The 13,817-nt window shown below is 40.9% G+C and overlaps 1 protein-coding gene across 4 annotated transcripts in view; it reads right to left on the reverse strand.

Moving 5' to 3' along the window:
- Positions 1 to 13,817, reverse strand: part of LOC127454688 (forkhead box protein N3-like) — a 122,261-nt gene that overhangs the window by 71,223 nt on the left and 37,221 nt on the right. For all 4 annotated transcript variants that reach the window (XM_051722058.1, XM_051722061.1, XM_051722060.1 and 1 more), the window contains exon 2: positions 7,674 to 8,230. In XM_051722058.1, coding sequence (XP_051578018.1) covers positions 7,674 to 8,216 — 543 coding nt within the window. In that variant the 5' untranslated portion in view covers positions 8,217 to 8,230. The remainder of the gene's footprint in view (positions 1 to 7,673; positions 8,231 to 13,817) is intronic.

A 13,817-nucleotide genomic window follows, 5' to 3' on the forward strand; every position in this document is an offset into this window, starting at 1 on the left:
ACAGTAGGTTGTGCTTTAATCGCACAATCCTTTTAATTAATTCTAATATAAAGTAATGGCCAACGTCATCCAATCACTGCAATCCATGTTAAAGGTGCAATATGTAACAATTTTCATGTAATATTCGCCTTTTTTTTGGTTGCTAGGTTGCCTATTAAAGCCTGTAGACTGATTTGCATGCGAAGGGAGCGGGTTGCTTTTGCTGTGAAAATCTAAAGGATGTGACGTTTATGTGCACTCCCGAGAGCCTTGACAGGCCAGACAGTAGCTTCTCTTCCACGTCAACAGACATTCTGCAACATTAGGTAATGTTATCTTTGAGATGGATCTCCTACACTAACTCTGAGTAAGCCCAAAAAAAAAAAAAAAAAATTTATCTGCTGAATCCCGTCTGGCTAAGCGGGAACGTCATTGTGGTCGAGCAAAAACTAGAGTGAATATCGGCAGGGCATTTGATTCCTGGTGGGAGCTTCGTTCGGTTTTGGGGATCAAAACCAACCCTGAATTGGCGTTCTTCTTATTGGACAGGTAAGCTTACCTAACTTCAAAGCATGTGAAATAGTGCCGTAAGGATTGATCTGTGTAAATTTAGCTAAATTGATCTTGCCTGCTAATGCTGACGAATTGCAAGCTACCTTGCTTCGTAACTTTCAAATAATTTCAACGATCTTCTCTTTATACTAAAAGTCAGGTATGCTGATTCACAGTAACTGACATAAAGTTAATCTGTAATTATTCAGCAAGGTAAACTACAATAACACATTAAATGAATGCTAGACAATGTTCAAGTGCAAAAAGACCCATTCATTAGTGTAACGTAACTTGGTTATACAGAAAATATATACATTCTATTATTATAAAACAATAGCGCATCAATATATCAAAATTACAGTTGTGATGCAATCACATCAATACTGAATTGTGTCAACATATTTATAATGTACAGTCTATTTTATAAACTGCTACTGTCATCATCCACCAAATTTAGCTAACAGCTATTGATAAAGCTGGCTAGCTAGCTAACGCCGACATAGGCTATCGTATAAATGCAGTCAATGTACCATGCAAAGAAAAGTGATTACTTCAAACTAAAGTCTCGCATAGTCAGGCCGATATCCACACTTTGTTTTAACCCTGTTCCAGCACCGGAGAGTCAAATATAATATGCAGTCTCAAAGTGTGTAGTAAAACAATCATAACTGTGTAATTTTAATTATGCTACTTCATCTGTCAGCATGATGCCGGTGAATCACGTTCAGTTTATTTGTACGTTCTGTCATTGTTTTGCCTGATGCTCGCTCGCGTCCCTGTGGAGTGTGGGCATGAGCACGGGCACGAGTAACAGGTAGTTGGCTGCAGTTCACTTAATGGCCACAGGTGTCATTAATAACAAGGGTTTCTGAATCTTACATACTGCACCTTTAAAATAAAATTATACATTATAAATTCTGAATCTACAGTATGTACTGATTACCATTGTTCCATGTCTGCCAAACATGTTGAGTGGTTCAAACATCATCTGCAGCCTAAAACTGAACTTTTGGTCAGATTTTAGGAGTGAATGCACTTAGCTGCATAGAGAGCTTTAGGATGCTCCCTTGCCCCCTATTTAGTGAATGACTTAACCTCCAGTGTGCTGTCTGTCTGCACTGGTCTCAGAACAGTTCGAAATGCAGCTTATTTTCATTTGTATTCCATATAAAGTCTCTGAAAGCAACATTTTTCAGCTTTTGGATGAACCCATTGATTCTCAATGTGAAAATGCACAGTAAATATAGGAATGCATTTACTAATGTTAATGAATATAACTGTATTGTACAGTGATAACAAAATTAAATATAACAAAATTTACATTACAATGAATCAAAATGACCCACAGATGTGTTGATGTTGAAAGTTATTCAAAGTAACAAACATATTTTATTCAAATTTTGAGGGAATACTGTCCCAATTTCCACGTATGCGGACATGTTTATCATCATGCTGACACGCAAAAAATTAATGAATTTTGAAGTGCCGTATCAAACGAAACTAGAGATGCTACTATTAATTAAATTAAATTAATTAAAAAACTACTATTAATAAAATTAAATTAATTAAAAAAAAAAAAAAAAAAAAAAATTAATTAATTACTATTTACACCCAAACAGGTTTAAAAAAAAAAAAAAAAACTTTTCTTACCAGAGGCACTTTTGTTAGCTCATCGCTCATAGAAGCAATTCACGTAAATCAACATCATGTTGTTGTGTCACATGACTCAGTGTGCCATAAGTTTAACTCTTAAATGACATTTTCGAGTATTGTGAACAGTATTCAGTTGGTTTAAATTCATTTAAAATTATGTGTTGCATATAGTGAAGCTAAAATAAACTCAGCAAAAAAAGAAACGTCCTCTCACTTTCAACTGCTTTTATTTTCAGCAAATTTAACATGTGTAAATATTTGTATGAACATAAAAAGATTCAACAACTAAGACATAAACTGAACAAGCTTCACAGACATGTGACTAACAGATATGGAATAATGTGTCCCTGAACAAAGGGGGGGTCAAAATCAAAAGTAACAGTCAGTATCTGGTGTGGCCATCAGCTGCATTAAGTACTGCAGTGCATCTCCTCCTCATGGACTGCACCAGATTTGCCAGTTCTTGCTGCAAGATGTTACCCCACTCTTCCACCAAGGCACTTGCAAGTTCCCGGACATTTCTGGGGGAATGGCCCTAGCCCTCACCCTCCAATCCAACAGGTCCCAAACGTGCTCAATGAGATTGAGATCCGTGCTCTTCGCTGGCCATGGCAGAACACTGACATACCTGTCTTGCAGGAAATCATGCACAGAATGAAAATTATGGCTGATGGCATTGTCATGCTGGAGGGTCATGTCAGGATGAGCCTGCAGGAAGGGTACCACATGAGGGAGGAGGATGTCTTCCCTGTAACGCACAGCGTTGAGATTGCCTGCAATGACAACAAGCTCAGTCCGATGATGCTGTAACACACCACCCCAGACCATGACGGACCCTCCACCTCCAAATCGATCCCGTTCCAGAGTACAGGCCTCAGTGTAACGCTCATTCCTTTGACAATAAACGTGAGTCCGACCATCACCCCTGGTGAGACAAAACCACGACTCATCAGTGAAGAGTACTTTTTGCCAGTCCTGTCTGGTCCAACAAAGGTGGGTTTGTGCCCATAGGCGATGTTGTTGCCGCTGATGTCTGGTAAGGACCTGCCTTACAACAAGCCCTCAGTCCAGCCTCTCTCAGCCTATTGCGGACAGTCGGAGCACTGATGGAGGGATTGTGCATTCCTGGTGTAACTCGGGCAGTTGTTGTTGCCATCCTGTACCTGTCCCGCGTATGATATTCGGATGTACCAATCCTGTGCAGGTGATGTTACACGTGGTCTGTCACCGTGAGGACGATCAGCTGTCCTTCCTGTCTCCCTGTAGCACTGTCTTAGGCGTCTCACAGTACAGACATTGCAATTTATTGCCCTGGCCACATCTGCAGTCCTCATGCCTCCATGCAGCATGCCTAAGGCACGTTCACGCTTTTGAGCAGAGACCCTGGTCATCTTTCATTTGGTGTTTTTCAGAGTCAGTAGAAAGGTTCCTTTAGTGTCCAAAGTTTTTATAACTGTGACCTCAATTGCCTACCGTCTGTAAGCTGTTAGTGTCTTAACAACCGTTCCATAGGTGCATGTTCATTAATTGTTTATGGTTCATTGAACAAGCATGGAAAACATTGTTTAAACCCTTTACAATAAAGATCTGTAAAGTTATTAGGATTTTTACAAAATTATCTTTAAAATACTGAAAAAGGGACGTTTCTTTTTTTGCTGAGTTTTATAACGTTCACGCATTTGGACGTGGGATCGCATGAGGTTAAAGAACCAATTCAGATGCCTGGATCACAGTGGTAGAGTGATGCTGTACAGACCTAGTAAAGTATGCCAGATCATGGTGGTCTGCTGCATCCTTCGTAATTCCACTGTCATAAGGATTTTTAAAAAAAATGTTTAATAAAAAATATTGCACATTTCAGGGCTTGTATGAAGTCTTTATTGCCACCATTCACAGGTGTGGCAAAAAGTAAATTTTGAACCCTGGTAACACTACCTATGTGCCAATGGCGTGCTCTTCCATCCTGTATTTGTTCATAAACAACTCCACTCTGCCACTACCTGTTCAGCTGCAACTCTTGTGTAACAGCGTCCTGTTGCTATGGAGATGACATAAACAATGGAAAAGAGACATTAATCATCAAAGCTCCCTCTAACCTCAGTATAAACACCAATGCATGTGCCTGTATATAAAACAGTCTTTGTAAGGGGACACAAGCGCTCTAGAGATCCACCCATATAACTACCACTCAGGTGCCAAGTTCAGATCCTGTGTTCATAACAGTGTCATGGAAACAAATGACAGGGTGTCATTTCTAAAGCACTCACTCTTCACCAGCCACCACAGAGTCACCGTGCAGTTCCATTATGGGAACACACACACATTATTGCTACCATGAATGGTTCAAAAGAAAAAAAAATGGTTCGAATTTTGCCACTTTACCGTGGGGTATTTCAGTGCCCCACATACAAGCCTCAATCAAACTTAGCAAGGCATTATATGCGCTGGAATAATGCTTCGGCATGCATATTGAAAATAAGTAATCGTCATTCTTATCTGGTCAAACATGCCTCCTTTATATTCAAATAAAGCTTATTATGGAATGCGCTGGATTCATAAACATCAGTGCTATTTGTCTGATATAATTTAAGATGCAATATTAGTGCTTATGGAGAGCTAGTTTTTCCCTCTAAAGAAAGAACCTCAAGTTCCTGGTCTGAAAATCTTTTGTTCACCATCTTTCAGCCATTGTCTGTATGCATTTCCATGAATAGGGAATAATAGCCAAGCGCAAATTGTGATCAGCGCTAATTTAGTGAACATGTTTAGGCTGTTACATGATTTGCATGATTCCTTTAGTGAATTGGATACTAAAGCAATGTAGACAGTACATTCAAATAATGCTATCAGCAGCCTACATTTCTTTCCTAGTGAATACCCTCCCTCCAATACGTAAAAGCAAGAACAACATTTTCTTAAGGTCCGGATCTCTTAATTTGAGTCTCCTCTCGGCCGAAATTAATTATTCTTCTGTACACCCCTGGAGATTGTGCATCTATCAAATGTTTGTTTATTCAGACTCTTATTTTGCTGGTCTAATTTGCCCCTTACTGTCTCATTATGGAGAGTGATGCATGATTGCATAGCAAATCCACAATGAATCTGAAATTAAAACAGACTTAAAATAGTCATCTCATTCATTAAGTAGGCCAATGAGGCTGTGGAGAAATTAAATCAAATGCCAAATTACCAAGCATACAGCTAATCATGATTTGCGACCTGATAAAAAAAAAAAAATAAAGAAATAAAAAAAAAAAGAAAGAAAATAGTTTAAGTGTGAAATAAACTTGTTTATCAAGAAAACAACTCTGGAAACTGAATAATGTCTCTTGTGCTGTCATCATCAATTATTTTGTTTTGCTTGACGTTTCTATGCTTATAAAAATAAGACTAGAGTTTTAGATTTTCCAAAGAAAATGTGAGCACAGCTAATAGTGTTCAGGGTGGTTGCTTACTGGTCCGAGTTAAAAGAGTCTCTATGTGATTCTAGTCCCTAGATATGACTTGGGTCAAAGTCTGACTACTTAGAAAATAAATCTCTCTTCAAAACAAGCCACATGATTTTAGGTATCAATCATGTCTGTAGCAAAAACAGTGCGGGACGAGTTGCACTAAATTGTAATACTTAAGGTAAGAAGTTTGTTCAGTTCTCTAACCTTCTGTATGAGCAATCATATTGCCACCTTAGTATGCACCACTGAATATTACTGCAAAAAGTCGTGAGCTGTTTAAACTTCTTTGAGATATTATAAGTTTCTTTGTGCAATAAATAACAAAGACAAGAAAGATATAATTCCAAAAAGCCCTGAGCTTTATCTCACGCAGTTCAGGCGGATAAAGAAATGCAACTCGACACTGTGAATCTCAGCGAGGCACGATTCAATTTTGGATGGCAAAGCTGTTGAACAAAATTAGATGAGTGCATTTATAACAATGTTATCTCAAGTTGAGTTCAAACCTTGGATATTGTCACTACAACAGATTAGAAACACCCACTGTCCTTAGGGGTGAGATTTTAATTGACTTTACATCCAATATTAGGTCACTGCAATGTACAACAGAGAACATGTGGATTGCGTCTCTAAAAACTCCAGGACGAATATTTTTACCAGTTCAACAAGGGATGATCCGAGATGAAAAAAAGACAAAAAATTCAAAGCACATGCCTGTAATGGATTTTTTTTCTTCTGGAATGCTCATGCCCTGCAAATGTGACTGATGTACAGTTGTTGCACAGACAAGAGTGAAGGGGTTAATCGAGTGACATGGAGACTGATGCCCTCTGAAGGGGGGGGGTGCAGAGAGAGCGCCCACTATGCCATTACTGGATTAGGCATTCTCAGCCGAACAATTTCTCACACACATATACACACACACACACACACAAACACATCAGTTTCTCTGTTGCTACAGCAACAGCTTACTTTCTATGTCAACTGCAACACTGTTTCTATGGAGACACATATACAAAAAATGATTTGCTGCACAGCCAGAGACCAGATGGCAGTGAACTGTGAGAGTCACATGGAACGGCTTTACTGTTCTGAATAACTTGCACATGCACACCATAAACACACACTGGCACGCAATATACAACACACACAGGAATGCATTTATTAGGTTTTGAAAATAACTAAATCAACACTCATTCAGCATCTAATGAGTCTCAATTCATGTGCTTTATGTCTTCAAACAATTATAAAATGTTTTCAAATACTGCAGAAATCAATTCAATCCACATTTACTGATACTGTATGAAACTCGAGATAAAGGCCGTTCAGACACCTACATATTGACACATTTTGCTTGGTAACGTCCCAATAACATTCATGCAATGTTTGGAGAGCACTTTGAAACTGTAGCTTTACAAATGACAAGTTAATAATAACTTATGAACTACAGTGCAGTCAAGCAACTGTTTTGAAAAAGTAGTTACACTACACTAGCTACACTATAAGCAATCAACCAAAAGTAGTTAAATACATATATAAGGGGGCAATATCTATTTTACCTATATTGCTATATGGTTGCCGGTATATCAATAATTTAAATCTCAGTAAAGTTGCCTATTTACAGTATCTGCCACAAAAAAGCCTGGGAAATCACAATTAGGGTGAATGAATCAATCTGGGATAAAATTACACTGAATACACCTCATTTATATAACTGAATCAAAAAGATTGTTAAAAACAAATGTAAAATGCTTGACAACTCAGTGAGGACTCTCATTGAAATTTACCGATTTACTACAATGAATGAGAATGGATACTTGAGAGAGAAACAGCTGAGCTGCTGTCACGCTACTGAAAAATGATATGTTAGTACTTAGTAGAGGCAATATTTCATATCACTGCATTTCGGTATCTACCATGAAACAAAAACAGTATGAAACTGAAATGAAAACTAAGGGACCATAAGGTCAGACTTGCACATCCCACTCTGCAGTTAAAGATTGATGTCTTGATGCAGAGCGGTTTTGGCATCCTTACCTGGCTCCTGTCTTTGTCCACTTTCTTAAAACACTTATTGAGCGACAGATTGTGCCTGACTGAGTTCTTCCACCCTGTGGGAGCATTGGCAAAGTAAGGGAAGTGTTCCAAGATCCAGTCATATATGTCTTTAACTGGCAGTCTCTTGGAGGGGGCATCTTCTATGGCCATGAAGATGAGGCAGCTGAATGAATAAGGGGGTTTGCAGTTCGGGTTCTGCTTGGCGTCGTAAAGGAGGTCCGAGTGGGCTGGGGAGGGTGGGGTGTCATCATCCAGGTCCTGGACTGGGCTGACACTCCTCAGCACGGGATCGCCGAAGCTGTTGAGAAGGTTCTTGCTCTCGTGGAGCCAGTTTAGGTTGGTGAGCTCCTCGTCCTCCACACTGCCCTTCTCTAGTTTGATGGTGGGAAGAGCCAGGTCAATGTCTTCGGCCTCTTGCAGGGTGCGCGTGATGGAGCTTGCCTGATAGAACTGGCTCAGGCCGCTCGCAACACTGACCCCGGAACCTTCCGGCTTCTTACTGGGAGGCATAACCGGACCCATTTAGACCAAGGCTCCTACGGAAGACACCAGAGAGAACATGGTCACTTTCATAAAAGATCAAAGACCAACAATATATTTTCCAAATCAGATATTTAGCAGAATGTCCAAGATGTTTTCATTCATATAATGAAAATGGATGTTGACCACAGCTACCAAACTCCAAAAAGGACAAAAAACAACAACATAAAAGCACATGTAAAAAGTCATGCTATATTCAGAGTCTTCTGAAGTTATACAACAGTTTTGTATGAGGACTGAAATTCATAACTCCCTGATAATCTTACCCTCTCCCTTCATTCACAAATCTTGTTTACACTTGAGTATATTCAAACATGGCTCTTACAGTCATCTGTTTGTCAATGACATGTCTTTGCAACGCACCAGGTTTCAGTGTACATAAATGTGAATGAGATTTGATCATGCCTCAAATTTTGGTCTACTCCGCACAAAAATCTGTCATATGGCCTCAAAAGACTTGGATTATAGAGCATGATTCATATCCACTACATTTATTTGTAGTTTGACAGCCCCTGGTCACTGTATGCATTCATTGTATGAAAACAGCACCGTGAACATTATTCAGAATTATTCCTTTCGTGTTCCATGGGTTTGTAGTAGGGCGGTCAAATAAAAATTCGAATATTCATCGAATTAAAGAAAAAAATGCATATTCGAATGCTTAAACTGTGCATTCCAATTTTGGATGTGTGCCAAGCACTGACGATGACTTCAGATCGATCGCATTCTTGCACTAAAAAAGGCTAGACACAGCGCAAAAAAAAAATAAAGTTTAACAGAAAGCAGGTGTCTCAAGATGCTTTTTAAAGTTTTTTTAATTAGGCACAGCATCTAAAAAACAGTGCTCCAGCACAAGATGCTGAATAAACAAAAACAAAGAGAAACAAAGACATTTGTCTAGCACGTGTTTACATAGAAAAACAAATGGATGGTTGCAAAAGCGTTTGGGGTGAACAGCCCCTTACAGTAGGTGGTGGTCTTTGGCCATTTCGTCTTGCTTTCTTATAAGCGTTTCTCAAATTAAGCAATGGGTTTTTTAAACGCTTTGTCAGGAAAGGATGTGTTTCTCGCAATCCTTGCGTTCGGTTCTATTCTGTTGTGTTCCCTCTGTTTCAACAGCCCCTGGCCTGGGCTGATAGTCTGAGCCGCTTCACCACTGAGTTCAGCCGAATACCACTGCTTTCTGGGAATATTGCAAGCCTACATACAACTATAATGAATAAAAAACGATGCGGTATTTTGCTGTTATTATGAAGCTTGTGTCTGGGGTAGTATACTGTGGCATCAGTGCAAGTGTAACACCATGTAAACTGTCTATTGAAGCATTTACCCCCTTCATTTTACTTTTGACTTAACATTTGAGACAAATTTATTTAGTTATTTTTATGCACATTAGTTGAAAATGGATTGCTCTTTTTTTAACAGCCAGGAATATTCTTTGCAATAATATAACACGGTGCTGTATGGTTTATGTATTCAATGCACCTTCTTGTGGACTATGGAAACAACATCAATTTAAAAATCAGTTGACTTTAAAATTCAAATTTAAATAGAATTGTGAAAATATTTAAGGTAAACATTCGAATTTAGTTTCTCTGCCCAACTGACAGCTATAGTTTGTAGCAACATGAGGGTGAGTAAATTATGACAGAATTTTCAGTTTTGCGTGAATTACTCATTTAATGAAAAGGTTTTCAGAAAGTTTTTTCAAAAATACTGGGGGGCTAACTCTGATATTTAGGCTAGTAGTAGGATTGTCATGTCTCTTCAGACATACTGAATGTAACATTCCTGACCGTGACAGCAAACTGTAACATACTATTTTACATCATTGTGACGAGGAGGAGGGCTAATCAGCCGAGGAGAGGGATAAGGCCGAGCCGGATGCGGCAGTTCGGGAGAGAGAGAGAGTGTCTTTTAGTTTCATTAAATATTACTTTGACTGTTCAGCCGGTTCCCGCCTCCTCCTTGCCCATTTTAAACCTTGTTGCATTGGTTGGTGCCAAAAACCGGGACCAATGTAACAGGGTTTAAAATGGGCAAGGAGGAGGCGGGAACTGGCTGAACAGTCAAAGTAATATTTAATGTAAACTTAAACAAAAAGACACAAAACACAACACACACACGGCAACTGCATGTGGCTCTGTCTTGAACTGCCACATCTGGCTCGGCCTTATCCCTCTCCTCGGCTGATTAGCCCGATTGTGGGCTGGCCTTGCAGACTCACAGCCCGGCCCCACCCCTCCTCCTCGTCACACTCCTCCCTCCTTTGCCTCAGGCTGGGGAATCGTTGCCCTTCCGGCCGCACCTGCCGGCAGGATTTCCCTGCCTTTCGAGACCTGGGAGGGAGACAAGGGGAGGGAAAAGAGGAGAGGGAAAGGGCAAGGCGGAGTGACAGTGAGAGAGAGAGAGAGAGAGGAAAAAAAATTGCTCGCCGGTTCCCCGACACGCTGTCGCCTTGTCCTCAACCACTCCTCCACCCTCTGGCAGATGACAGCCGCTCCTCCACGGGCGGACCGGAGCGAGTCCTCTGACCCCTGGCGGATGGAACGCCCCTCCGCATTTTGGTGGCTGGTAGCGAGCCCCTCCGCCCCTGGCAGCGGCTCCACCGCTCCAGGTGGCCGGCAGCGAGCCCCTCCTCCCCTCGTGGACAGCGGCCGTTCCTCCGCGTCCAGATGGCTGGGAGCGATTCCTCCATCCCCCGGCGGACAGCTGCAGCTGCTCCTTTGGGCGGATGGCAGTGGTGAGGACTCCACGACAGCGCATCCCTCCTGGAGGCGGGAACCGGTTGAACAGTCAAAGTAATATTTAATGAAACAAAAAGACACATAACACAAACACACACACGGCAACTGCGTGTGGCTCTCTCTCTCCCAAATTGCTGCATCCAGCTCGGCCTTATCCCTCTCCTCGGCTGATTAGCCCAATTGGGGGCCGGCTGTGTGGACTCACGGCCCGGCCTCACCCTCCTCCTCGTCACAATCATACATGAGACAAATGAAGATAAGAGATTGACTACATACAGTAGCACACTTCACATATTATTTCTCAAATGTGCAACAAAAAACTAATTGAAGAAATTTATCAACTGACTCCTGAATAATAACTAAGATTACTTAATGCTCACATCAAAGCTCTGACTTCCTTCTAAGGTACAAAACATTCTCTGAGAGTACAGTACGAGAATCATTCAACTATGTCAGATGCAGGAATGCAAAGCACGCCAGCCACGAGAGGTGATGCTGACTGGGGAGAACAAATACCAAGCTACTGAAGATTGCTATCTATAGTGTGAAATATTTCAAGTAAACAGAATATATTGCTCAAGGCTATCTACAAATAACTGCCGTTCAGTTCTTTCTGTTCTCTTTCTTGTTCTTTTCATAGGTGTCATTCACTATTAAACAGCCTATACAGCAAGTCCTGTCAGATCAAGTCAGTACTTTTATGATATTTTATGGTGCTTTCTGGTGTTTTTTTGGAGCTTGACAGAAGTGGTCACAATGCACTGTTGTTGTATGGCAAGAGCTGTGCAAATATTCTTAAAAAAATAAAAAAATACAGGTTTAGTCTGAGAAAATGACAAAATTTCCATTCTTTAGAAGTATTACAAATCTAATAATTACTAGTTATCTATATCAGTCTATTAACTATGGGCATAGTAAAGTGGAAAGACATTATAGGTTTATGTCAATTAGTGAATCAAATACTCATGACACCAGAACATGACACCAGAAAAGAGACAGCGACCTTCTCCATGATCTGTCAGAGATCAATTCATGTGCCGCTGTCTCTGTTTATTTGTCTCACTCGCTCTCTCTTTCGGCACACCCGACGTTCCAGTCCATCTGCAAAAGTAATTACTGGAAATACAAACATTCAAAAATGATACTGCAAAAATCAGTAGCCTACTTAATGTAGGGCCTCATGTATTCAGATAGAAGACAAAGGCAGGCCTAACACAGTCGTAAAAACCTAACTCAAGCCCCCACATTCCAAGTCGTAATTATACTGATAAAAATCGTGCCAAAATCAAACAAAGGGAGTCCAAAACAGACTACAAATCCCATGAAGCCTTGCTCACTAAAGGATCGAACTCTCAACTCCTATTGGATGAGGCACACAACAGAATGTCCCTCAAACATGACATCATCAGGAGTTGAAATACCTCCGAAATGCTTCCAGGATTTGCTTCCAGCAACTTTGTTCGTCCTGTATAGACGCAGTTCATCGCTGCTCTCAGGTGCAACCTCGTGGCACAAGGAAGTAACGTCCGACTTGAAACTGTGGCCATACAATCTCCATTTCGCTGGACGAGTTGAGATTACTCTGTCTTCAACCGAACACTCTAACGGATCCGATGGAGACCGCCGAGCAATTCGCATTTTCATCCGTTTGCCTACAGAAGTGAAGAGATTAAAGATTTCTCTTCCATCTTCAATCAAGTCGACATTTCTGAGTTCTCCACCAGCCCGCTGAGAATCAACAGCCATACCGCCCGCCGACAGAGCGAGGAAACGGCCTCCCGTCATCACCCGAGCCTCAAGGAACCGGGTCAGAGTTAAAGGACGGAGGAAAACACATTCTACCTGTGTCCTCATGTGATTCAAGTAAGAGGTTTACGTCTGGGCAGAGATAGAATATTATAGTGTGCTATTCTTGTGTTTCAAGGTTTTTGCTTGTACAGTTTACGGACCACCATGTCCGCTCATTATTAATACTCAGGGTATTAATTATCACGATTTTGTTTTGCTGTATTGTGGTCCAACCAAATTGGACTGTTGTGCAATTTCGCCATCGCGGGCGAGACAGGTAAACTGAGTTCATCCATTAAAGATTCAAAGTACGAGCCGTCCACCGCGTCTCTGAGTGATGAACTAACAGCTGTTTTCTCTCCCACAATTGCGAAATCGGCTTTAGGGCTGTCACTTCTCTCTCTCTCTCGTACTAACCACACACACACACGCACGCACGCACGCGACCCCTCACAAACATTCTAGCACACATTTTGGCTCGTAGATAGCTTAAACGCTAAAGCCCAGCTTTGTCCCTAAGCTATCGTACAAACGGATACACGCGGTAACTGGTAGACGCCACTGACTGGTTTCTCTCCGCCCCATTCGCGGTCATATTCCCTGGCCGGAAGTCTCACGTGACATACTCTCCACGAGAGTCACGTTCGCCATTTTATGCGTGTCCCTCCTTACACACACACACACACTGTCACACACACACCTTATGTGTTATAGGATTATTTTATTTCCATATCTAATCATATCACTGTTTAGTTTGTAGTTGTAAGTCGGAAGATTATTGACTGCATTGTATTAATTATTAATTGATATTACTGCATAAATAAACTTTGTTTATATTACAAAGAGAAGTGTTTTGGTTTGTTTTGCATAAGCCTGTGTCATGCTGATGGGATGTCAGTGCTCGGATTCAAACCTTCATTCATTGTTTTTTTCCCGAAAATCGATATTCTTCGGATGTCGATTTTCCTAATAAAACAATCTAATATTGAGACTGTTTTACTATCTGGTTATTAGTCCCTGATTCCAGGGTGGTGCCCCGTCAATGTTA

This window comes from Myxocyprinus asiaticus, chromosome 17, assembly GCF_019703515.2.
Source record: "Myxocyprinus asiaticus isolate MX2 ecotype Aquarium Trade chromosome 17, UBuf_Myxa_2, whole genome shotgun sequence".
NCBI classification, from domain to species: domain Eukaryota; kingdom Metazoa; phylum Chordata; class Actinopteri; order Cypriniformes; family Catostomidae; genus Myxocyprinus; species Myxocyprinus asiaticus.